Raw genomic sequence first — 25,890 nt, 5'->3', positions numbered from 1 at the left:
CGGTCCACAGTGTGCACCACGCGTGGCCGTGAACAGGTGGACACAGGGTCGAAGGGACCCGGACTAAAAACGTTAATTGTTCCTCTTTGTGTGTAAAAGTCTATGGGATGAAGTAGTTAAAGTATTGGCCCCAGTCGCTGAATCCTCTTGGAGAACATGGAGGTTGAGCTGGCCTCGGGCATGGCGCACGAGAGCACGAGGGCGTGGAAATGGCTGTGCAGGGGCAGAAGGGCAAAGCTGCAGGGAAGCTGGCAGGCTGCGGAGTGCTGGTGCACGGCCTCCGCGAGATGGATGGGAGAGTACAGCTGTGGTGTGTGCACAAGTAGATATGCACACTTATTTATCCATTTATTTATTTTGGCAGGTTATACTTTGGCCCTCGAAGCAGAAATACAGAATCTAAAGCATAAATTTAAAGCACTGGAAGAACAGTTAGGAGATGTGTTAGAGCCTTCGAAGATGTCCTCGTCTCATCCCCACGTTCAACACAGCGTGCAGCCCAGGGCTGTTGCCACTGGTGAGATCCCGTCTCTGTGCTCTGTCGTCTGTGCCTGCAGCACTCTTTCCTTCGTGGACACATACCCATTCAGAAATCCCCCTAAACGCAAACGTGCAGCTCCGTGAGTCATCACGGCACAGACGTGGTAGGCCCTGACCGGTGCCCAGGGGCCCTGCGGAATCCACCTCCGACCTGAGTCCCACACCACGGGCTGGTTTCCCCTGTGGACGTAAATGGAGGCACACAGTGTCTTGTCTGGTTTCCTGTGGTCTACGCGATGTTTTAGTTTGCGAATGCCAGGCAGTTCTCCAAAGTGTTCGTACCAGCTTACGCTCCTGTTGGCAGCTGACGTCTTTTCCTTTACGGCTACTGCTTTTGGGCCCATTCCCTACCTGCGAGGCACGAGTGTGTTCTCCTCTGTTCCCTTCTAGACTTTTATTGTTCGGGCTTTCACGGTATTCTCTGTCCTACCTGGACTGTGTTTCTGTGCGAGGCGTGGTAGGAGGCGTTTCCTGTTCTACTTTGTGGACACCGGGTGGGCGTGATCCCCTCACGAGAAGGTCTGGCACGGGGGTGGGGGTCAGAATCACCTGAATGCGCTGAGTCGAGGGGCAGGAAGCGATAGTTCTTTAAACGGTAGTTTTTTGGAGGTAAATATCATACTTATGCTTTGGTCTACTTCAATAATATCCTCTTAAAAAATGTTCTAGAGCAGCACTGTCCAACAGACATGTGAGATACGTAAGTCATTTAAAATTTCCTAGTAACCATATTGAAAAGGCAAAAAGGAAAGGAAAAATTAACTTTAATATGCTTATTTTAACCTAGTATGTCTAAAAGTATTGTCATTTTAACACACAATCAGTGTAAAATTGTGAACATATAGTTCACATTTTTTTCATGTAGCTTCGAAATCTCAGTTTTACTGGTCACATTTCAGGTGCTAAGTAGCCACCTGGCATTAGTGGCTCCTGCACTGGACAGCACAGTTCTGGAGCCAGCCCTAGTGCTCCAGTCCTGTGGGTAGGAATCACAGAATCGGGGCTGGCGTTCAGATTCCACTTGGAGAGGAAATCGTTGAACAGCTGAGGAAGCTGCAGCTCAGAGCTCAGAGCAGCCTGCGGTCCCACAGCCGATGAAGCTCGGCAGAGTCTCCCGATCCTGGCACTTCCCTGGTTAGATGAGAGAACCAGAGCGCTCCCCCCACTGCCCGCGGCCGGAACCCAGCCTCTCCGTCAGAGCGAAGAGCTGGTAGAGCGGGCAGAGCACAGTGGTCGGGCATCTGCTTCACGTGTGAGGTCTCCTAAAAAATAATAATACAGAACATACTTTTCAATTTAAAAAAAGGAAAGAACTAGAGTACCCTTCTTATGGTAGTTTCATTAAACTTGTAGATAACTATTTTTCACCAAAATACCTGAAATTAATTTGCAGGAGAAAAAAGTAATACAGTGTAAACCATAAAAATAAAATATCTGTTGCTCCTAAAAGTAATCACATGGGGAAGCAGCTGTGGCTTAAGCAGTTGAGCTCCCGTTTACCATGTGGAGGACCTCGGTTCGCTCCCTGGGACCTCCTGGTAAAAAAAAAAGTGTCCCAGACCTGTGCAGTGCAACAATGCACCGAAACGATGGGGATGCAATCAGATTTTTAAAGAAAGTAATCAAATGTTAATAGAATGCCCTTTGAAGAGAATACTGTATTTGGGAGAGCCACAGCATTAGACAATGCCTGAGTCAAGCAAATACGGGGTTCTGGGCTCAGGGCAGAAGGATGGGTGGGTTAGCAGGACACTGCAGAGGCCTCCACGTGCTGTCTGCTGACCCTCCTACAAAGAGCACAGACTGCTGCAGGCAAGGTGGTCTCGGCCGGCTCTCCAGCCTTCCGTCATGGGGGTTTGCCTCCCTGCGCTGCTGCAGCCGTCCAGCCTCCGGGAGCTGTCCTGCTACCCCTGGCTTAGGTGGACTCTGGGGCCCAAACCCAACCTGCCATGGTTCATCCCTAAAATAGTTGGTTGGTAGGCAGATCCCTCTGATGTAGCAAATGTAATTTTTCCTCCTTCTTTAGACTTAACCATAATGCTTAAGCTACTGCAAATCCAGTCCCATCTTCTGGGGTTTCTTTGGCTTATTCTAAACCCGGGTGTCTCTCGGGTGCTGACCCACTGATGTTGCCAGAGCCCTGAATCAGCTCCAGAGGAGGGCGTGCCTACATGACCACCGCCGACTTCATGCCTGAAAGAAACAGTTGCTTTGGGCTGCAGTCTGTTGGCATGTTCACCATAAACACAGCTAATGAAATTTCTAATCCGTCACCTACAGCCTAAGAAGGTATCATGCAGGGTCAAAATAATGCCTTGTTTTAGGGAGGGAGGCTCTGCGGGAAATGAGCTGAAGGGTGTAGCATCATATAGAGAAAGAAAATTGGATTCGAACCCATATCGTAGCCTCAGGTTTCCCCATCAGTTTTCCAGCCTATCTTTCATTTGTGAGGCATGAATGAGAATAGATGGGAAAACAGTTGGTAAAACTATAAAACGCTATTAAAACATATGGTACTGGGAGGAGATGTGAGTCAAGCAATTGGGTGCCTGCCTCCCACACAAGGTCCTAGGTTTGGTTCTCAGGGCCTCCTGAGAAAGATGAGCAGACACATGAGGAGCCATCTTGGAGGGTGGGGGAGAATAAAAATTTAAAATACATATGGTAATGTAGAAGTCTGAGCCTCAAAAAGGTAGAGATAGAGCATTCTAAATATTCCTTCTTATACTCAATTTGAGCAAGATTAATAGTTTTAAAATTAGTTTTTATATTCTCATTCCCTTGGACCAATTTTTAAAATGTACCTACCATTTATAGCATTACCTTTGGTTACCAGCAATAATACCTGTAGTTGCCTAATAATCTAGAAAGCCATGATTAGTTCCTGGGTCAGTTAATTAAATTAACCAGTGAAACCGAAAGAAATGTGGTTTATTCACATAAAATATTCCAAAAATAATGTGTGACTTTACACAAGACATTTAGTCTGCCTGGCCCGTTTCTTCCTCCATGACTACTCCATTGCTAAAACCTCTTCTATCTATCATGGAAACTTAGAGTGGTTATATGAAGAGTAAGCCTTACACGCAGAAGCTGATCATCAGATCCGGGCCATAGGATGGCTCCTCTTCAGAGAGCAAAGCTGAAACTCTCCAAGCTTCTTTTCCTGAATTTTAAGTAAGAAATCATCTCACTTAAAATCCACCTCAGAGTACTCTGCTGCGCATGAAAATGCTTGCTTCCTTCTTGCCCAGGTCTGCAACGATGGGATGCGGGATTCGTTGTGGTTTTCATGGTAAATTACACTGTCCCTTTAAATGTTTTTTTTAAAAAAGATTTATTTATTTGTTTATTTATTTATTTCTCTCCCCTTACCCCTAACCGCCCCCCCCCCCCGCCCCAGTTGTCTGTTCTCTGTGTCTATTTGCTGCGTCGTCTTCTTTGTCCGCTTCTGTTGTTGTCAGTGGCACGGGAATCTGTGTCTCTTTGTTGCATCAACTTGCTGTGTCAGCTCTCCGTATGGGCGATGCCATTCCTGGGCAGGCTGCACCTTCTTTCGCGCTGGGCGGCTCTCCTTACGGGTGCACTCCTTGTGCGTGGGGCTCCCCTACACGGGGGACACCCCTGCGTGGCAGGGCACTCCTTGCGCTCATCAGCACTGCGCATGGGTCAGCTGCACATGGGTCAGGAGGCCCGGGGTTTGAACCGCGGACCTCCCATGTGGTAGGCGGACGCCCTAACCACTGGGCCAAGTCTGCTGCCCCCTTTAAATGTTAAAGTCCTCACCATTTTCTTAAAGCGTATAAGCCTTGTCCTCAATTAAGAATAGGTCCATGAGGAATGAATGTTCCAAGTAACACAGATCTATGCTAAGTGAATCTTAGATGTAAGGAAAATATCAATATATCACATTATCCAGAATCAAAAACCATATCAAGAAACAAAAACATATATGATATTCTTAGTTAAAAACATTTTAGCCAAAAAATACAGTTGCTAGTGGGTTTTAAGCCATTCTGCAGGTAACGGGTCTGTAAAGAACCGAGAGGGTCTCCCGAGAGCAGAACACCATATTTCCCCATATTCCCATGAGAGCAGGTGCCGATCTATGGACCCTGGGAGTAGTATTAACTGCTACTAATAAAAGAGAAGATGCAGTACCGAAGAGCAAATGGTTTTTGAAAATGAAGTGCTTTAAAATGGTTATCAGTTTTGGAATTAAATCAAACGCTGGAGTGTCCACTGATGTCACTGAGGTCCCCGGGGCTCCCGGACCCCCTCGTGCGCCCGAGGAACCCGTGAAGGCAGCCGTGGCCGTGCCGTCGCTGCCCATGGCCCCCGTCCCGAGGGGCGGCCCGTCGGCGTGGAGAGCGGCGGGCTCTGCTTTGCTGGCAGCCTCCAGCTCTGGCCTTCCAGAGGCCCGGGAGCCATCCTCTTGCGCTTCGCGGTGGAAGTGCGTCTCCTTAGTCGCCAAGGAGGAGGACGGCTGCCACCTGGGGAAACCCACAATCCCATCTGCAGTGTCTGTTCCGATCCTGCCAGCGCCACGTACTGCTCCGGTCAGCGTTCCCGGCGTACAGGACAAGTCCGTCCACAGGACTCACCAGGTGGGGATGTAACGGAGCTTTTCCAGCCTCACCGTCCCCCAGAACCAGAGTGAGGACGGACACAACGTATTCCAGTTCTTTGGCCCAAGGATTTGTGAAACTAAACCACTGGCTTTTTAAAGGTATGAAAGAGCTGTCTTTCACTCTGAATTCACAGGAATCTATAAATATTTCCTCCTTGCTCTGCAGAACTGCTTCCTGCTTGTCAGTCAAACTGCTGTGGTCATCTTGATGAAAAATCTCTAGCAAGCTGTTCCCAGAAGTTCCTGATGCAGACGTCCTGAAATTGCTGTTGCCCTTTGATCAACACAGATTTTCTGTTTATGGCAAGCTGGGTTATAAACTGAGCAGCTTTGATTTTGGCCTCTGTGCTGCTCTGTGGGACAGTGTGTGATGCTTCCAGAGGCAGCCAGCAGCCGAAGCCCTGCTGCCTCTCCACGTCCCTCTCCCCCTCCAGCAGTGTCTGGAGGCTTCTCCAGGAGCCAGCGCAGCGGGCAGCACGGAATCTTCTACCATCCTTCTTCGTGGAGCTGGGTAGGCCTCCGTGCTCTTCTTTGACAGACTTTACAGCTCTTCCAGACAGAGGAGGATCGTCTTGAGTCAGAACTCACACAAGTCCTTCCAGGGAAGAAATAACAGAACCTGTAAATCAGTTTTGGCATCTGTCAGCTTCTCTCTTAGTGAAATATCAGAAGAAAGTTGGGAAGCGGATGTGGCTCAACTGATAGAGCGTCCGCCCACCACATAGGAGGTCCAAGGTTCAAACCCAGGACCTCTTGACCCGTGTGGACCTGGCCCACGCGCAGTGCTGATGCGCGTAGGAAGTACCATGCCATGCAGGGGTGTCCCCCACGTAGGGGAGCTGCACACACAAGGAGTGCGCCCATAAGGAGAGCCGCCCCACATGAAAAAATTGCAGCCTGTCCCAGAGTGGTGCCGCACACATGGAGAGCTGATGCAGCATGATGATCAACGAAAAGAGACATAGACTCCCAGTGCCATGGAGAATGCAAGCGGACTCAGAAGAACCCACAGCAAATGGAGAGAGAGAGAAGACAACGGGGGGAAGGGGAGAGAAAATAAATCTTAAAAAAAAAATAAAAGAAGAAAGTTGTTCTTTACTTTGGCAACATCTTTTGGATGTAAGAGGTCAAATAAACTTGTTCAGTCGAGCTATCCTAATCCTATTAAGCGTTCTGGAGATGATTTAGAAACAAAGATAATTTTCCCCTTTCACATCCAACAACAAATAGGAAACTTCTGCAGTCTTAAAGGCTAAGTGTCTGAGCTCCCGATCCTGAGCAGACGAAGCTCTGTAATTCTCCCCCAGGTGAGCATCTGTCGTGCCCTTTACAGATTTCCAGGGTTTGTCAGCCATTCGTAAACCGTGCGCTTGCCTGGTGTCCGCGCCATGGGTGCCAGAGGCACCTTTGCAGACCGCTTTTTGCTGAGGGTCCTCATTTGCTCTCCCTCGGCTTTCCGGTTTGTGCGAGTGTCTCTGAAAGGCTTTCACTGTTCCTTGACGTTCACCAGCTTCCGATCCGCCTCCTCTGGAAGTTGAGATTTGTCTAGAGAAAGCTTTTCTCACTTTTCATGTTAGATTCCTGCCTGGGGTGGGCGGGAATCACTTCCTTGCTTGTCCCTGGGCTCGTGTGACTGGAAACCAGAGAAGCAGTGCGTGTCGCGGCCCTTCACCCCGTGCGAGCTGCTCTGGAGGCCTTGCCATGGCCCCCTCTATGCCTCCTTGGTGCTGCCTCTTCTTGTTCAGGTGGCGATTGTCCTGGCGTCAGGATGGCCAGGGGTCTGGACTGGGTCCCGGGCATTTTGTGTATTGGGTTACTGACCCCCTGCTCCCGTTCTGATCTGTGTTGCCCGGCGGCCGCCCGCCCTCTTAGGTCATGGCCCAAATCTGCTGGCCTCTGGAGGCCTCTGCAGCCTCCTGGCCTGCCCTGCCGCGCTCCCCGCAGCCCGGGGCACCCTCGCCACGGCTCGGGCTCAGCATCCGCGGCTGCTTCAGTGTCACACGTGGGCACCGTGGGGACTCTGCACACGGACGCGATTCTCCTGAAATCCCCCACGCTTTCGTGCCCCCCAGGACAGGGCAGGAGGGGGGGTGGGCAGGCCCCCCAGTCTCCACAGCGGCCAGATGGCAGGGTGGAGCAGGCAGGGCCTCCTGCGGCCTCCCTTCCCTGGGCCCACCCCAGCGGGCAGCTTCACCGGGCCCTGCTGGGGGCTGGGGCTGGCTGGGCCGTAGCACCCAGGGGGGCGCTCGCTGCAGGTGGCCGGAGCCCCGAGACCCAGCCGTGCTTTCTCGCCCGGGCGTGGCCTTCGTTCTGTGTCTGATGTGGAATCGCTGCGTCTGTGCTCAGGAGGGAGGTGGGCCTGGACCTACCTCACGGCCCCATTCGGACTGGGTGGAATTCAACTTTAAAACCAGCCGAGCCCAGCGTTTTCCTGCGGGAAGGTTCATCTTGTGAGTTTGGTCCTTTCGTAGTTAAAGGACCACCCAGATACCCTAGTGTGGGGGGGTTGTGTTCTGTTTCACTGAGCAGCCACCCTACCCCGGCCTGGACGCTCGGCCCTGTCCACACTCACAGCCCCCTCCCCACAGGCACGGCTCTGCAGGACACTGGGGCGGCCACCGCGCTGGCAGTCAGGAAGTTGGGGGGCAGAGTGGCGCTGCTCGACACCCTGGCCTTGCAGCTCCGGCGCACGGTAAGGGCTGCCTGCGGAGGGGTGGGGGGCACCACGAAGCTCCCGGGCCAGGGTGTGCCTGGGCCACGCGGCCCTCAGCCTCCCTCCAGGAAGGTGGGGGGGGGGGGCGCCTTCATGTGGCTCTGGGTGGCGTCTGGGGGCGCCTGGCGGCTCCGGGCCCTGCTGCGGACTCCGATGTCCCCACGGGCCCCCAGACGTCCCGGGCCCTCCCTGTGCCCTTGGGCCTGTCCCCGGGCAGGGAAGGGCTGGGCCCCCGTGGCTGCCCCAGCGCGCTGTACCCGCGGAGCCCAAGCTGGGCTTCTGGGTGGCGGCACTTCTGACCGGAGCGCGTGGCTGGCATGGCCACAGGCCCCAGCCCGCGCCAGGCGGCGCCGGGTCCTCGTGCTTCGCTGCTGGCTTGGGCGGCTTTGCGGGGATGTGACGCACGGGCCATGGAGCCCACCCGCGAGAGGCGCACTGTTGGGTGGTTTTCAGCACGTTCACGGCGCAGTCTGCCCATCGCCGCGGTGGAGAACATTCCCACCGGCCGCCGCTCACTGCGGTGACCTGCCGCCTCCACAGGCGTCCCCGATTGGGACGTGTCACGTGCTGACCAGGAGGGCGTGGGTGGGGAGAGCCGCGTGGCCGTCTTCCCTCACGCCCGTCGGGCGGTGTCTGGGCCACCTCACGCCTCACCTCCGTGCACGCGCTCCACCCGCCTCCCGTCTCACCTCGCCCTGGTGGCGGGGCAGGAACGTGGGCTCCGCGGGCAATTTGCAGGTTTCCAGGGGCTCTTGTTTCTGCTGGGTAATCACAGGGACTCCGCAGGAGCGGTTTCTAGGTGGGGAGTTTCAGGACGTCTGTCCCTGTCCAGACTCTCCCGGCGCAGCCGTGGGGCCCGTGCACCCTGACGGGGCGGCTTGGGGGACCCCGTCGCTGGAGAGAAGGAGCCTGAGCAGCACGCTCCTTGCGCGGGCCCCTCACGGCCTCCTCCCTGCGCCACGCTCGTCGTGCCCATCCTCCTCTCTTGGGCCTGCCTCCCACTCCCTAACGCCCCCTCCTCACGGCTCCCAGGTGCGGCTGAGAGCCCCAGGCACGGGCGCGGGGCAGCGCCAGCTTCTCCAGGAGGTGGGGCAGGTGCGCCTGGAGGTTCTGGAGCTGCGGAAGCAGGTGTCTGAGCTCGAGAGGCACCTCGGGGCCGCCGGAGAGGAAGGCACAGAGGCCGCAAGCAGGGAGCAGCCGCAGGCCCCAGACAGGGCCACACTCGGGGCAGAGGTGGGTGTCGCGCTCAGCCTCGATCTGCTGCCAGCCCGCAAGGTGCCCACCCCCCTCGTCCTGCCTGCCCAGCCCCCGCCGAGGGGCCCACCCCCCCTCGTCCCGTCTGCCCGGCCCCCGCCGAGGGGCCCACCCCCCCCTCGTCCCGCCTGCCCGGCCCCCGCCGAGGGGCCCACCCCCCTCGTCCCGCCTGCCCGGCCCCCGCCAAGGGGCCCACCCCCCTCATCCCGCCTGCCTGGCCCCGGTCTGCTGCGGAAGCAGCGCTGCCAGGTGCTCTTCCTGCTTCGCCCGCCTGCAGGGTCCCTGGGCTCTGGACTGACTGGATTCCTCGCGGTGCCTAGGTCCCCCACTTGTTGGGCGCCCCTGCCTCTAAATCTCGTGTGGGAATCCGTGTTTGGTGTGGCCAGTTGGGTCTCCACTGCAGTGAAGACCGTCAGCTGCTTGCGCTTCCAGCACAGCTGCACACAGTGGTCCTGTCCACCAAGTGGCCTCAGTTTTCATGAGGCTCCCAGAGGGGTCGTGACCCCTGGGCAGGCAGGTGCTCCCTGGCCACCTGTGTCCAGGTGAGGGGCGCTGCTGGCACCACACAGTGCCTGGTCGGCCTGGGTCCTCATCCTTGGCACCAAGCGCCGTCTCACTCCACCACTCAGGTGGGCCAGGGCTCCCAGCACAGGCGTGGCCTCAGACCACGAGTGTCCGAGCTGGCAGGGGGCCTCCGTTATCCCCAGGCCGCCTCGAGACCTTGTGTGAGGACCCCGAGGAGCTGGCCTTCAGCAGGGGCTCGAGGCGTAGGCTGGTGCTACAGGGCACTGAGGGGGATGGGGCCCGAATGGCAGGGAGGCCCCGGCCACAGGCCAGCAGCTCGTCTCCTGGCACCAGAGGACACGGGGGCCGTGGATAGGGAAGGGCAGAAGGAAAGCCGCAGCCCACCCTCTCGGCTGCACCAGGAAGCTGACGAGTGGCCGGAGCTGGCGAGGCGCAGGCTGGGCAGTGAGCAAGGCCAGCCTAAGGAAGAAAGGGGCAGAGCGCAGGCACGGCTGGGGCCAAAGGGCGCCCGGGTCCCTGGGTGAGTGGATGCCTGAGAGCTCCAGCCCCTCCAGAGAGTGGAGGTCGACTCGGGCAGCAGGCCCCGCACTACCAGGGCACTTGGGTGAGAGTGGACGGGCCCGAGAAGCCCTTGCTAGCAGCCCTGGCGAGGTTCATTCGGTCCCCGCTTGTTTGGAGTGAAGGGGGAAGAGACGGTGCAAAGAAGCAGAATTCAGAAATGAAGTGCGTGGGCTTGCGGCAGACAGCCCTGTGGCCTCCTGTGGATTGCACGTCAGGCCTCATTCCTCTGGCTCAGCAGCCTGCAGTCGTGGCACCCCGTGGGTGGGATGTGAGGTGCCCAAGACCACACAGCTAGGTGTCTGAGCCCATGGAGGAGAGAGAGAGGGGAGGCAAATTGTGGTTTGAGAGAAGTGACTGCGTGTGCACGCGTGCATGCGCGTGCGGATGAGCTCCTTGCTCTGCCCTGCAGGTCCCGTGACAGCGAGCACCTAGGGCCCAGCTCTTGGTCTCTCCATTTCTGGTTCCTCCAGAGCCCCTGGAAAGTGGCTGGTGCCAGCGCAGAGACCCATTAGAGAGCTACAGAACCAGTGGGAGGGGCTGCCGTGGCCAGTTCCAGGATAACACACAGTGGGAGTAAAGGTTTGGTCCAGTGACTTAGACAAAGGAGAAGCAAAGCCCTTCCTTACAATAGAGTATCAAAAACCAGGTAACAAATCTAAAAGAAATGATGGGGTGGGAAAATCATGGTGGACACTAAAATCAGAGGTCCATGAGTGTTTCATGAATCTGCAAGCACCTCCCACAAATGCCTTACTGCAGAGCAGCACACCGACAGGACCCCCGATGGCGTCCGAGACAGTGCAGTTCCAGCTACAACCACCTGGAGGCAGGGCAGCCCCTCGCGTTCAAGAATTCACTGGAAAAAACAGCTAGGGGACAGACTGAAACTGCCCAGGAAAGAACTTCCAGGGTATAGGACACCAGCCGAAGGCTGGACACCACCCAGAAGAGAGGGGACAAAGGAGGGGAATTGAGACCACAAAACTCAAACACTCTCTGACCAGGCATTGAACTGAGAGGGCTGGCAAAGAGTGCGGTCTGCTGGCAGGATAAGGAAGTGCACGTGAGAAAATCCCAAAATAAAGAGGGTCTGCAACCTGTTACTGGGTCCAGAGTGCGGTTTTGAGCAACTAACAGGGACAATCCTAATGATCCAGGTCAAGCCAAGAATCAAAGAGCCTCCCACCACGAAATCCCTACAGAAGAGAGAGAAACTGAGCATCTGAGCAAACTACATCCTAATTAGATGCCTAGACATCAGCAGGAAGTTATGAGCCATTCTAAGAAGATGGGAGATGGAAGCGGACTTGGCCCAGTGGTTAGGGCGTCAGTCTACCACATGGGAGGTCCATGGTTCAAACCCCAGGCCTCCTTGACCCATGTGGAGCTGGCCCATGTGCAGTGCTGACGCATGCAAGGAGTGCCCTGCCATGCAAGGGTGTCCCCCGCGTAGGGGAGCCCCACGTGCAAGGAGTGCACCCCATAAGGAGAGCTGCCCAGCGCGAAAAAAGTGCAGCCTGCCCAGGAATGGTGCCACACACATGGAGAGCTGACACAGCAAGATGATGCAACAAAAAGAAACACAGATTCCCATGCCACTGACAAAAACAGAAGCAGACAAAGACAAGAACACGCAGCAAATAGACACAGAGAACAGACAACTGGGGCATGGGGGCAGGGGAGGGGAGAGAAATAAATAAATAAATCTTAAAAAAAAAAAAAAAAAGATGGGAGATATGGCCCAAGGGAAGAAATATATCAAAGCACCAGAAGAGATGAAGGATTTGAGACAACTAATTAATGAAATGCACACAAATTCCCAAAATCTAATTGATGAGTTGAAAGACAATGTAGCTGAAGAGATAACAACATCAAGATAGACACTGAGCAAGCACAAGAAAGAATTTTTTCCTTTTTTTCAGTTTAGGGTGCCAGGGATTGAACCTGGGACCTTGTGTGTGGGAAGCCGGTGCTGAACCACTGAGCCACATTGGCTTCCCTCAGTTGGTTTTTTCGTTACTTTTTGCTTGTTGTTTGTTTATTTTTCAGGAGGCATCAGAAACTGAACCCAAGACTGCCCATGTGGGAGGCGGGTGCTCAAATGCATGAGCTACATCTGCTTCCACAAAGAAGAATCTGAAATCTTGAATAGAAAAGTAACAGAGCTCATGGGAATGAAAGACACAGTAAGTGAGATAAAAAACACATTAGAGGCACACAAGAGCAAACTCAGAATTATAGAAGAAAGAATAAATGATACAGAAGACAGAATGCTGAAATTGAAGAGAGAAATGAAAAGAGAAAAGAATGGAAAAAATTGAGCACGGGCCCAGGGAGTTGAATGATAACATGAAATGTTGCAACGTACATGTCATGGAAGTTCCTGAAGGAGAAGAGAAGGGAAAAGGGGCAGAAAGAGTATTTGAGGAAATCATAGCTGAAAATTCCCCAACTTTCACAAAAGAACATCCAAGAAGTGTACCATACCCCAATCGGAATAAATCTGAATAGACCTGCTCTAAGACGTACTATTCAGAATGTCTAAGATGAAGAGAAAATTCTGAGAGGAGCAAAGGAGAAGCAAACCATCACATACAAGGGATGCCCAGTAAGACTTAGTGTGGATTTCTCAGCAGAAACCAGGGAGGTGAGAAGACAGTGGTATGATACAGTTAGGATATTGAAAGAGAAAAACTGCCAGCCAAGAATTCTTTATCCAGCAAAATTTTCCTTCAAATATGAAGATGAGTTAAAAATTTTCACAAATAAAAACAGAAACTAAGAGTTTGCAAAAAAGTATCTACCTTTGCAAGAAATATTAAAGGAATCCTTAGAGCCTGAAAAAAAAAACAGGAGAGAGAGGCTGGGAGGAGAGTATAGAGAGTGTAGAAGCCAAGACTAGCAGAAAGGGAAACCAAAAGAGTAAAAAGATGGGGGAAAAAAAAGACAAACAAAAATATGACATATGAAAACCAACGAATAAAATGGTGGAAGTAAATAATGCATTTACAGTAATATTGTTGAATGTGAATGGATTAAACTCCCCAATCAAAAGATATAGACTGACAGAGTGGATAAAAATATGGGTCATCCAAACGTGTTGGAGATTTGGACCCGAAGGGTATCGGGAATGAAAGAAAGAGAAAAGGGAGAAGGAAACAAAGAGAAAGAACGAGAGAGCTGGGATCAGGGCGTCTGTGAGTAGACTCGTCAGACAACTTCAGGGTAGCCAGGGGCTGTACCTGTGCCTCAGCCCACGGGCAGAGGCAGCAGCCCGCAGTTAGCCATCTTAGCCGTCAGCATTACCCATAGTCTAAGGGATTCAAAAATCTTATCTCAAGGTACAGAGTTTAAGTGCTCTATTTACTACACAAATGTTATCTGCTCGTCTTTTCTTTCAGCCTTTCACAGCTTCGTCCTGTTTGCTGGGAACTCTTAATTACCACATTCCTTAGATTGCAAGTGTAGCCATGGAGACAGCAGGTCTCTCCTTGAGAGGCCACTGTGCCTCAGTTTCCAACACAAATGCTGCTTTGAAGAGACTAATCTTAGAGATACAAACCAGCTGAAAGTGAAAGGGTGGAAAAACATACTCCATGCAAATAGTAACCAAAAAAGAGAAAGGATAGCTATACTAATAATGAATTAAACAGTCTTTAAATTCAAAAAAATTATAAGAGATACAGAAAGCCATTGTGTATATATATATTTTCCAAAGATTATTTATTTCTCCCCTCCCCCCCATTGTCTGCTCTCTCTATCCACTCACTGTGAGTTCTTCGTGTCTGCTTGTCTTCTCATTAGGTGGTTTCAGGAACTCATCCTGGGACCTTTCAGAGTGAGAGAGAGGCACTCATGCTCTTGTGCCACCTCAGCTCCCTAGTCTGCCATGTCTCTTATTGTCTCTCCTGTGTCTCTCTCGTTGCATCATCTTGCTGTGCCAGCTTTCCGTGTCGGCCAGCACTCCATGCAAGCCACCACTCCTGCATGGGGCAGCACTCTGCACGGACCACCGCTCCACTCAGGCTAGCTCACCATGGGGACCTGCTTGGCTTCACCAGGAGGACTTGAGGCTGGCCACCCACCCAGACTCATCCTGGGCGGCCCTCCTTTTGGTTGCTTCCTTTTCCTGCGGTGAAACTCCAAGCCCGTGGGTGGCCGCGTCTGCTTTCCCTCCCACCTCCTCGGTTGTGGGTAGGCCAGGTCCCCCCTGCAGGGAGTGGAGGGCGCCCCAACGGCAGGAGTGGCCAAGGTGGGAGCAGAGAGCCGCAGGCCGCAGGGGAGGGGGCGCAGGGCCAGGTGGGCGAGGGCTGTGGGCTGGGCCCCACCCTGGAGGCCTGACCAGGGCAGGCTGCTCGGGGTGCCAGTTGATACCTCGTTGTCCTCACCTGAGACAGGCAAAGGGGCTGGAAGGGGGGTGCTGGGGAGGAGAGGCGGCTGGGGCCTGGGGAAGGGTCCAGCAAGCTCCAGAGCTCTTCCTGGGGCAGGTGTCATCCAGTGATGGAAGGGCCCGGGTGGCAGCAGGGGAGGAGGGCCCGGGCAGCGGGGGGAGGGCCCGGGCAGCGGGGGGAGGGCCCAGGCAGCGGGGGGAGGGCCGTGGGCAGCGGGGGGAGGGCCGTGGGCAGCGGGGGGAGGGCCCGGGCAGCGGGGGGAGGGCCCGGGCAGCGGGGGGAGGGCCCAGGCAGCGGGGGGAGGGCCGTGGGCAGCGGGGGGAGGGCCGCGGGCCTGGGCTCGCGTCCCTGGTCTCGGGTCCCCTTGCAGGGCTGCCTGCTGAGTGCACTTGTGCCTTAGGGCCCTGCAGGAGGAGAGCCGGCTGTCCAGGGGCTTTCCTCCCTGGGCGCCCGAGGGGCACGGCGCTCGCAGGACTCGTGCACACACCAGCTGCGGCAGAAGCTGAAGGACGCAGCCAGAACAATCCTTGGCCTCTGCCAGGAGAAGGAGCAGCTCATGGAGATGGGGAACAGGCTCCGGGCAGAACTGGGCCGCGGCCGAGGTGAGGCCTGGGGCCCGGGGCGGGGGGCCCGGGGCTGGCAGGGTCCGGGCAGCTCTGGGGGTGGCCGTCGGGGCGGCGCGGGGCAGGACCCCTCCGCGGTGGCGGCCGCTCGGCTGGCAGCGCCTGAGAAGGGAGCCCGTGCGCAGGGCTGCCCGCCGCTCCGATGCAGGTAAAGGTGGGGCAGCGGGGTCTTCTGAGGGGGCGGGCCGCCAGCCGCTCCAGGCCTGGGGACCCTGAAGCGCTCTGGTTTTCTAAGAAAGCAAGTGACGCGGTTCCCGGGCTCTTGAAGAGAACAAGACAGTCCGCGACAAGCGTGGTGAATGGGGCTGCGGGAGCACCGCCGAGGAGATCGACCTCTGCGGTCACAGTGGACGTCCTCCAGCCACCCACGTGCACGTGCCGAGACGTGCTCGGGCCAGAGGCGGGTGCCCCTGTCGTGGCACTGAGGCCGGCCTTGGTCGCCCCCGGGGACCCTGCCGCGCCCTCCTCACAGCACCACCTGCCTGTTACCACTGCCTGGTGGTGCTCGTCCTGGGCGCTCGCCCGCGCTGCAGCCTCTGCCTTCCTGTGAAGGGGCGGCCTGGGGTCCAGCGCACAGTCTGTTCAGAGGCCAAGCTCCCGGCCCTTCTTTTCGGTGGAAGTGTCTCTGTGTAGCTCGAGGGCCAAGAGCCTTTCCAGGGGAGCACGTGAGTGTGAGCTGTGGGGGCTTCCAGGGAAATGCCCCACTGACGAGGCTGAGCGGGGGAGGCGCTGTCATCCTCTGGTCTGCTGGGAAGTCACGGGGAGGGGGGTGAGGTGTGACAGCACCTGCAGTAAAGGTCTGGTGACAGCAGAGTGGAACCACCTTCAGACCTGGGAGCTCCAGGGAAGGAGGCGGGCACGGGAGGCATTTGCAGAAACTAACCAGAAGGTGCACTGTTGTTTACGTGCATGGGGAGCATTCGCCGAGCGGCTGCTCTGCCCGCTGCCCGAGGCGAGGCAGGCCTGTCCCTAAGGTTCACTGCCCTTGAGATCAGTGGAAGGGCCCTTGTCCAGAGGCCTTGTCCTCGTGAGAAGCTGCCCCTGGAAACAGAAGTTTACCAGTAAGAGGTTCCGTGTGAGTCAGCCAAAGGGTGCTGATGCAAAACACAGAAGCCTGTGGGCCTTTGTAAAGGGTATTTATTTGGGGTAGGAGCTTACTGATACCAGGCCATAAAGCATAAGTTACTTCCTCACCAAAGTCTGTTTTCACGTGTTGGAGCAAGATGGCTGCTGACGTCTGTGAGGGTTCAGGCTTCCTGGGTTCCTCCCTTCCAGGGTCTTGCTTCTTCCTGGGCTCAGGGTTCCTCTCTTCCTGGGGCTGGCTTCTCTTTCCTCTGGGAGCTGACTTCCCAGGGCACCAGCTTAAGGCTCCAGCATCAAACTCCACCATCAAAACTGCAACATCAAAAACTTCCAGCATCAAAAAGCTCCAACTCGGGAAACGGACTTTGGCCCAGTGGTTAGGGCGTCCGTCTACCACATGGGAGGTCCGTGGTTCAAACTCTGGGCCTCCTTGACCCATGTGGAGCTGGCCCGTGTGCAGTGCTGATGCGCGCAAGGAGTACCGTGCCACACAGGGGTGTCCCCCGCGTAGGGGAGCCCCACGCGCAAGGAGTGCGCCCATAAGGAGAGCCGCCCAGCGCGAAGGAGGGAGCAGCCTGCCCAGGAATGGCGCCGCCCACACTTCCCGTGCCGCTGACGACAACAGAAGCGGACAAAGAAACAAGACGCAGCAAAAAGACACCAAGAACAGACAACCGGGGGAGGGGAGGGGAATTAAATAAATAAAAATAAATCTTTAAAAAAATAAATAAATAAAATAAAATAAAATTAAAAAAAAGCTCCAACTCTTTCCCTTGCCACGTCTTTTATCTGTGAGTCTCCACCCACCAAGGACTGGGGACTCAACTCCCTAATGACGTGGCCCAATCAATTCCCTAATCATAATTTAATCACGCCCAGGTATAGGCCAGTTTACAAACATAATCTAACATCTATTTTTAGAATTCATAATTGTATCAAACTGCTCCAGGCTCCTAGGCAAGTCCTCGGAAGTGGTGTTACGCAGCCGTGCGCCAGCTGGTGAGCGAGCGAGCGCGCGGGGAGCACAGTGCACGGCCCCCCAAGACCGGCCTCCACCCTTCCACGGGTCCTTGTTCCTCAGGCACCTCCAGGCCATTTTTCTGGTGCCCCCTCCCCCCACCTTGCACCTTCAGCAGCCACAGGGACCCCGGCGGTGGAGGCTCCTTTCTTGCCTCCACACCCCGTGCACAGCGCGGCCATTGCTAGGGTGCCCTCCAGCCCGAGGCCCGGGCCTTTCTCTGACTGCAGCCAGCCCCCTTCTCCCTCTTTCCGTGAACCTGCCTTTCCCCTCACTGCCTCACTGTGCTCTCGTTTCTACCCTGGCCTCCAGGACCCCCACCCAGCTCTCCATCCCCCCATCTCCCTGCCTGCCCACCCCGTGCAGGACGCCCAGGTGTCAGGACGAGTTCCTGCGCCGCCTTCGCAGGGCTGCTCCTGGCGCCCCCTGGTGTCCGAGGAAGCCGCAGCGCCTTTTCTAAGGAAAACATTAAAAATTTTTTAAAAATTAAAATGTTAGAAACCATCCACGAGGAGGACCAAACCTGGGACACATTTTACAAAAAAAGACTAAAAATTGTCTGAAATATACCCAAAGAACTAAAGGAAAATATGAACAAAGAGCTAAAGGAGAGCAGGAAAGTGATGGATGAACACAGAGAAAATATCAATATAAAGATGGAAATTATGAAAAGGAACCAAACAGGGCTGAAGACCACAGTAACAAATTTAAAATTCCCTGGTGGGTTCAACAGCAGACTGGAGCTGGCAGAAGGAAGAGTCAGAGAAGCTGAAGATAAGAAAATGGAAATCATCCAGTGAGGAGCAGAGGGGAGAAAGAATGAAGAGACACAAACAGAGCCCGAGGAAGCCGTGGGGCACCAGCAGGCACGCAGGAGTGCCAGAAGGAGAGAAGAGAAAGGGGCAGAGAGAACATACAAGAAATGACGGCTGGAGACCCCCGAGCTTACCGAAACACCTGAATATCCACATTCGAGAGGCTCAGGGAACTCCAAACAGAACAACCCAGACAGACTCAGCCTGCGCACATCAGGCTCAAGCCGGCGAGCAGCGAAGCTAGCGAGAGAAGTGGAAGCGCCACATGCAGGAGAGCCACGAAAGGCCAAGGGCCAGCTTCTCGTGGGAAACCGAGGCGGCCAGAAGCAGTGGGGCGGCATATTGCAGTGCTGGGGCGCTGGCTGTGCTGGGGCGCTGGCTGTGCTGGGGGTGTCGGCGTCTGCGTGGGGACATGGGAAAGTTTTACTGATGGAAGGTGGCGAGGAAGTGCTGTGCTGGGAATGCAGCGAGTTCCAGGGATGGTGAGCTCGGGCAGAGCTGGGAAGTTTGTTAACTATGTTTCCACAATTAAAAAGAAAAGAAGAGCAGCTAAAGAGACAATGACAGTTAAGTGCAATATGTGATCCTGCAAGGGATCTAGCAGAGGAGAAAAGGCTCAAAGGGATGTTATTGGGACATAAGAGAAAACTGGGACTTGGGCTCTCAGCTTTCCTCAGTGAAACTGCCGGAACTCGAGGGCTGCCCTTGAGGTGGTCCCATAAGTGCACGTCCTCGTTCTCAGGAAACGTCCTGCTGCTCAGGGAGCACAGTGTGCGCACGATGTGTGCACGACACGTACCCAGTGCACACAGCCTACACTCAAGTGTTCAGAAAACAGATGGATGGATAAATAGATGGTGGATAGATGGGTAGATGGGTAGATAGATGGATAGATAAATGATGGATGGAAGCATGGATGGATGGATGGGCAGATGGATGACTAGATAAATGATGGATAGAAGATAGATGATGGATGGATGGATGGATTGATGGATGGTTAGATGATGGATGGATGAGTTCTTAGGTAGAAAGGGGGGAGGGAAGGAGGAAAGGAAGAGGAAAGAAAGTGGCAAATATGGCAAAGTGTTTAAATTGTTGGACCTGTGTATGGGAGTATTTTGGAGACCCCTGATTGGGGTTTCTATGATTTTTATAAGTAACTGTCCTATATGTTTGAAAGTATTTCAAAATTAAAAGTTTAAAATTGAAGATCTGTTTCTATTTAATTTATTCATTGTAATTACATATGTATTTAAAGCCACATTGTGAAAACGTACAAGTATGGACATAGCACCTTCAGCTCACAGCCCGTGGAATGCTTGGTGGAAACCCTTCCCAGCCGTGCTTCCGGGCGGCAGGTTCCTCGCCCCCAGACCCGCGCTCGGCACCGGCTGCCCCACTGCTGCTCACGGCCCGTCCACGGCCTTTGGAGCCCATTCACTCTCAGGCACACTCACGTTGGCACACGTACACATGAGTGTATACGTCCACACAGTCACCTGCAGATACCTCCCACGCTCACCTCTGCACACTCGTCCGTGTGCTCGCACACTCATTCACACACGTACTCGTGCACTCGCGTGACCTCCCACATTCGCACATGTGTGCATGCACGCATACATTCACACGCACACTCACCACAGTCTGCGCTGGCCCCGGGTGGCGCTGTCCGTCTGGAGCCCGGCAGGAGCCGTGGCGCACGGGCAGCCCTTGGCCCTGGCGTGAAGGCTGCCGGCCGCCTCCTCGGCCTCCCTGTTGTGTGCTGCGAGGAGCCCGGCGGGGTGCCCACCCTCAGCGCTGTCCACAGACAGCGCGTCCTTGTCAAACGGAACGGTCGAGGCGGCACCCAGGGATACGAGGCTGCACTGTCCCCTGAGCAGGCCGGGCGGGAACAGCCGCCTACATGCCAGGACCCAGGTCTCCCCGGGAGGGCCTGCAACACTGAACGCTCTTCTCTTCGCTTTGTTTTGACCACTTAGTCCAAGGAAAGCGTGACTGGAAACAGCTCTGTGGTGCTGTTTTCTGACACTCCTGTTAAAGACAACATTACGGGAAGCGGATGTGGCTCAGGCGACTGCTCTGCCTACCACATGGGAGGTCACTGGTTCGGATCCCGGTGCTTCCTAAAAAAGACAGTGTGCTGGAGCGATGGCCATGCATGGCAAGCTGACACAACAAGAGACATGAAGAAAAAAGAATGAGAGACACAACAAAGTAGGGAGCAGAGGTTCCCAGTGCCTCCTAATGAAGATAGCAAACTGGTGTGACAGGCAGGTGCAGCGAGCTGACACAACAAGAGACGTGGGGAGGAAAAACTTAATGATGGATACAACAAAGCAGGGAGCAGAGGTGCCTACTGCATCGGAGGTCCCGGGCGCGGCTCCCGGTGCCTCCTAGAGAAACAAGGAAAATGAACAGACACAGCAAGTGAAAAACAACAAGGGGGTGGTGGTGGGGAAATAAAGTAAATCTTTTAAAAAATAAATAAAGGAAACATTCCATGGTCTCCTGGAAGTGGGCTGGGGTCTCTCCTGGCACCTTGGAGGGGGTCTTTTCTTATGGCAGCTTCTAAGATTTTCCCCCTACTCTGGTATTCTCCAGTTTTACACTGTGTTTTAAGTGGGAATTGGTTTTGCTTTATCCTACTCAGAAGTCAGTATGTGTTCTTTAAATCTTAGGGCTCATTTTCTCTCCCCCCCTTGTGGCTTTTTGCCTGCTGTCTGCTCTGTGTGTCCATTCGCTGCAGGCTCTTCTGTATTCTCCGTTTTTTGTGTTCTTGCATTGTTGCGTTGTTCTGTGTTGCCCCTTTTTTGTTGTTGTTGCGTCGCCTTGCCGAGTTGGCTCTCCGCAGTGTGCAGGCCAGCCTGCCTTCACAAGGAGGCCCCGGGACGCGAACCAGGGCCTCCCCTGTGGTAGAGGGAGCTCATCCGATTGAGCCACAGCCACTTCCCCTTAGGGCTCATTTTGTGTTTTTGTTTTTTCATTCTTGAAGACTCTAAACTATTATTTCTTCAAATCTGCGTCTTGCATTTCTTTGTAGTCTCTTCTGGAGATCTCACTAAACTTGTTAGATGCATTTCCAGCTGCCCATCCTGTAGAGAATTTACAGCCCCACCCCAGCCCCTCTTTCAGGGGTTTACTCGGGGGAAGTCGGAAGTCGTGGGAGTGGCGGTGGCTCAGGCTCTCAGTGCCTCCCCGCACACGGAGGCCCCCGGGTTTGTTCTGGGCACTTCCTAGAAAGAGAAGACCAGCACGCAACAAATGGATACAAGCAAATGCAGACAGCAAGGGGGCAGGAGAGATGAATAAATAAATCTAAAAAAATAAAAATAAAAGGAAATCCTGTGTCTTCCATCGTGCCTGGAAGGTTCCAGTCCATCGTTACCCATTCCTTTCCTTAGGTTCATTTTGTTGTTCTTTTATTCATTTCTTAAAGAAAATGTTTAACATGTATTTCCTTTCTTTGCTGTGTAGTAAATGTGGTTTTTGAGGTGTGCGTTTTCATTGCTCTGGCCAGGTCCCAGAGATTGGGGGTATAGGACTGTTGCTGTAGATTTTAGATGTTCTGCCATTGTGGCCTCAAATTTTCCATTTTGTCCAAGAACTATTTGAGAGACTTTTAAATTTTCCTCGGTTATTTTGTGAACATTTGTGGGCTTCTTATTTCTGGCTGTTTTGCGTCGGTGGCGGAGAGGGAGGCCTCCGCTCTCGGCTCAGGGGTGATGAGGGTTCCTGGAGGCGGGGCTGCCCACGCTTGTGCTCTCGCACGCTGGGAAGGAAAGTGGGGCTCCTTCCGGGTTTCACGTCAGTCTGCTAATACCACTCGCTGACATTCTCACTCATTCCGACCGTTCCTCTCTACTCCTCAACTCAGACTGCTGACGCCAGGACGTGGCTGTTACCGTCCTCGGCGACGCCGCGCCCTTGGCCTTGGCCCCCGCCGCCCCGGCTCCCCCACGGGCCCCAGCCCCCCGCTGGCCCCTGCACTGGGTGTCTTCCCTACGGCAGCTCGTCACGCAGTGCCTTAGTGACATCTAACACTGTTTCTCTAACCTTGCGCAAAAAGATTGTTTTCAGAAAACCACCACCCTCGACCAGATATAAAAATAAACACATTGAAGAGTTTCTTCTGCTCTTTAAACAGTGAGGGAGCCAGGCAGACGTTAGGACCAGCTCAGAGAGCCCAGTGTGGCGGCCGAAGGGGCTGAACTGCAATGGGGCGGGGCCTCCTGTGGGGCGGGGCCGAGCGACAGGGCCCCCTGCAGCTTGCCTGGAGGGGCCTGGAGGGGCCTGCAGAGGAGCGGCAGGAAGGACAGTGCAGTTCCCACTTAAGTGCCTTTTTTTTTTCCCATACAGCCTCCTTGTTTTTGATAAAAAATAGTCTCAAAGAAAGAGCATTCTTGGTCACAAAATAAAGCTAGCCTGGCTGGATTCGGCTAGCCTGGGAAGCGGCAGGAAGGCTCCCTGGCCCTGTGTGCGAATCCTGAGGTTTGCTTTGCTCTGAGTCCTCCGCAGGAGTTTCAGGCCGAGGCTTGAAAAGCCTCTTGCTGTCCTGAGGCGAGGAGCCCACCGAGAGCTCCCCAGCCGGCCACCTGCCGTCCCCTGGAGCGCGGAGCTGGGCGCAGGGGCTCCTAGCCTTTCTTGTTCCACAGACCTCTGCCAAGCTGGTGAAAACCACAGACCCCTTCTCAGAGTGTTACTCCACATCTGAGGTCAGAGAATAAAGACCATCAGTTGGATTTTTGAATTCGAGCTCACAGGCCCCTGAACTAGTCCCTGGGCCGTGGTTCTGAGCCCTGCTCTGAAGGGCTGAGCCCGTTCCTTCCTTCTGGAGGTCTCTGACAGAGCCTAAGAGCCCTGGACCTGCCAGGAAATGGCCTTCCTTCCTCGCCTGGGCAGAGGGGAGGCCTGGGCCGTCAGGGCTCCGTGCGGTCAGCTGTGGCTCCTGAGAAGTGGCAGGAGTCTGAGGAGAGGGCACCCGGCCTTGTCGGTGACACCACAGCGTCCAGCCTCGACCTGGTCAGTGCCAGCACAGATTCTTGAAGAGCCCAACAGATGTGCGTTCTGCCATGAACAGGCATCTCTGAGCTCTGGAAGGGCCAGGCAGGAAGAACAAGATAACATTTACAGATTTCGTGTCCATTTACGAAAGCGGAGTCCACTCAGGTTTTATGGGTTACGGGGGGCTCCAGAAGAAAGGGGGCTTCCTTAGCACCTAGGAGAGCACGAGCACGTGCCCGCCCAACACCTGCGACCCCAGCACTCCTCGGGCCACCCGCCTGCGCCCCGTGCCCCCACTTGGGAAGACACGCACACTGGCCTGGGGCTGACTAAGAGCTTTCAGGGAGGCCCTGGGCCTCTGGTAACTCAGCACCGACAGCTTTCCAGAGTGGAAAGCCGAGGAGGGTCCATGGCGAGAGGTTACGTTTGGCCGTTTCTGTCATGCGGAACCAAGGAGGCCCCCGGTGCCAGGAAGCACAGTACGCCTCTTTCCAAGGATGACAGTGGACGTTGCATCTGACTCATAAAATGGACATGTTGCCAGATTTTCTCTACGTTCTCAGCTATGTCACACAAAAAGAATCTTAAGTACACTCCAGTTCAGTTAGGCCAGTAGTTAAGAAAATGAGAGGCCAGAAATGGGAGAGAATAACAGATTATGGGCCCCAGGAAGAGAGAGGAAAAGGGCTGAAATGGGGTCAGCAGGGCTGATCTACAGACTATGAGTCCCCATTACAGAGTACAAGTCCCCAGGGGCAGGGAGAGAAAGGGCAAAAGCAGGGGAAGAGGGCAAAGAAGTGTCAATTTAATGTCTGTGCTGGCTTTTTACGCAGTTACTAATTTCTGGGGAGGAGTCCCAGGTGGCCGTTTGGCTGCTCACCCCACTGTCCATTGGCCGGGGCCCCATGACAAGATCCTTGGTAGCGGCCAGGACTTTCCCTTGAGCTGGAGGAAATCCTGCTTGGCAGGTTCTCCCAGCAGCCCCGGGGGTTTCCTGGCCCTGGTTTTCCACCAGGTCTCGGATCTGCCTCTGAATTCCCTGATCTAGCCTGCCTCAGATGAGCGTAATTTTTATACCAGAAAAAACAACCTTTGGTCTGTAACACAGGATTCCTGAAAGAGACCATCCCATGGGTACAAGAGCACATCGAGAGCTTCCGTGAGAACCAGCGTGGGGCCGCCACGTGAACGTGGAAGAATCTTTAAAAAGCAGTGTAGAAGGTCACTCATCCAACCTCCGCTCTCACCTGTGAGGAAGCGTTGCCTCCTAAGTCATCTTAAAGAAGTCAACAGAAAGCTAGAACGCGACTCTGGAGGGGCAGGCTCTGCCGTTAGGCAGATGTCCAGGACGACCCTCCACACTTTAGACCAAGGCAACCGCTGGTAACCACGGAGCGAGCAGATTCCCGAAGTCTGGACCATTTTGTGGCTGTGGTGACCTGGGCAGTAACCCCACTTGGCAGTGATGTCCTTCGGGTGGCCCCCACAGTCTGGCAGAGCTGAGGGCTTGCTTGAGGGTCTCCTCAGGTCTGATCACTTGCCATGCGCCCAGCCTCACCATCCCCGAAGTGCCCCGTCCATGTCCAGCACCGGAAGTCTCCACAAGAAAGGCCCCTGGGGCCTCGGCGAGCGCCCACCGAGGCACTGCGTGGTGCTCTGGGCAGCCTGTCTCACCAGTCGTTCCCGGGTGCAGGGGTCAGCTCGAGGGTAAGCCTCGAGGTCCTCACTGACGTCAGAGCCCACCAGCCCTGCCTTGCTTAGAGGCTGGTCTTGGCTGCCCAGGCCTGCCCCGAGCGAGGAGAGCTGGCCCTCTAGGAGGCCGCGGGCCCCTCTGCGCCAGGCAGTGCTGGCCGAGGGGCTCCCTGCTCGGCCAAGAGCTGCCATGATCCACCCAGGATTTGCTGTGCTGGGAAGGGTCTGGTTGGCAAGGGCAACGTGCTGCTCATTCTCAGGATTTGTGTCCAAAAGGCACCGCGCCCACAGCCTTCCCCTGCTTTCTCCTTCTAGGGATGGCAGGGAAACCACCTGTGGCCCCGAGCCCAGGTGCGGCCCCCAGCCCAGGTGCAGCCCGGAGCCCAGGCACGGCCCCCAGCCCAGGTGCAGCCCCGAGCCCAGGCAGAGCGTCCAGGGAGTCCTCGGCTGGAGCCTTGCCCTCAGGACAGCTGCAACCCCCTTTCACAACTCAGGTAACCACCTTTCATCCAAGGAATGGAGTTCGTTTCATTTTTTCATTTATTGAAGTATGTCACTCATACATAAACATACATAAACAATAAGTGTGCAGTAATAGTTGTGAACTTACAACTTCATACAGGGCTCTCCTACCTCACCCTACCACCAGTACCTTGCACTGTCGTGAAACATTTTGAACTAATGATTAAAGAGCATCCTCAAAATATTACTACTAACCAAAGTGTCTTTTATCTGGTGTGTTTTCCCCCAACCCACGCTATTATTATTTTATATCATTTATACGTGAACATACTTACACAATAAGTGTGTTATAAAAATACAAAAAAAAAGTGTGTAGTAAAAGTTGTGAACTTACAAAAGCAAACTTGCTTAACGTCATACAGAGGTCCCATACATCAAACCCTCCAACAACACCTTGCATTGTTGTGAGACATTTGTTACAAATTATGGAAAGAATATCGTCAAACTCTTACTACTAACTATGGTCCTTATCTTACATTTGGTGTGTTTTCCCCCCAACCTACCCTATTACAATTTTTAAAT

General features: G+C 54.5%; 1 protein-coding gene and 1 pseudogene across 5 annotated transcripts in view; one reads left to right on the top strand and one right to left on the bottom strand.

The window, feature by feature from the left end:
- The window catches only part of CCDC57 (coiled-coil domain containing 57), a 146,126-nt gene that overhangs the window by 65,681 nt on the left and 54,555 nt on the right, over positions 1-25,890 (top strand). For 3 of the 5 annotated variants that reach the window (XM_058284944.2, XM_071210858.1, XM_058284945.2), the window contains 5 exons: positions 365-517; positions 7,759-7,862; positions 8,916-9,116; positions 15,015-15,216; positions 15,477-17,067. In XM_058284944.2, coding sequence (XP_058140927.1) covers positions 365-517; positions 7,759-7,862; positions 8,916-9,116; positions 15,015-15,216; positions 15,477-15,787 — 971 coding nt within the window. In that variant the 3' untranslated portion in view covers positions 15,788-17,067. Of the gene's footprint in view, positions 1-364; positions 518-7,758; positions 7,863-8,915; positions 9,117-15,014; positions 15,217-15,476; positions 17,068-25,161; positions 25,341-25,890 lie in introns of those variants that run through there. The other 2 variants (XM_058284943.2, XM_058284942.2) reach the window with 1 other exon arrangement.
- Positions 5,004-6,560, bottom strand: LOC139437233 (basic helix-loop-helix ARNT-like protein 2 pseudogene; annotated as a pseudogene).

This window comes from Dasypus novemcinctus, chromosome 21, assembly GCF_030445035.2.
Source record: "Dasypus novemcinctus isolate mDasNov1 chromosome 21, mDasNov1.1.hap2, whole genome shotgun sequence".
Lineage (NCBI taxonomy): Eukaryota > Metazoa > Chordata > Mammalia > Cingulata > Dasypodidae > Dasypus > Dasypus novemcinctus.
Note: the sequence above shows the minus strand (reverse complement) of the source record. Positions and strands in the feature narration are given on the sequence as shown.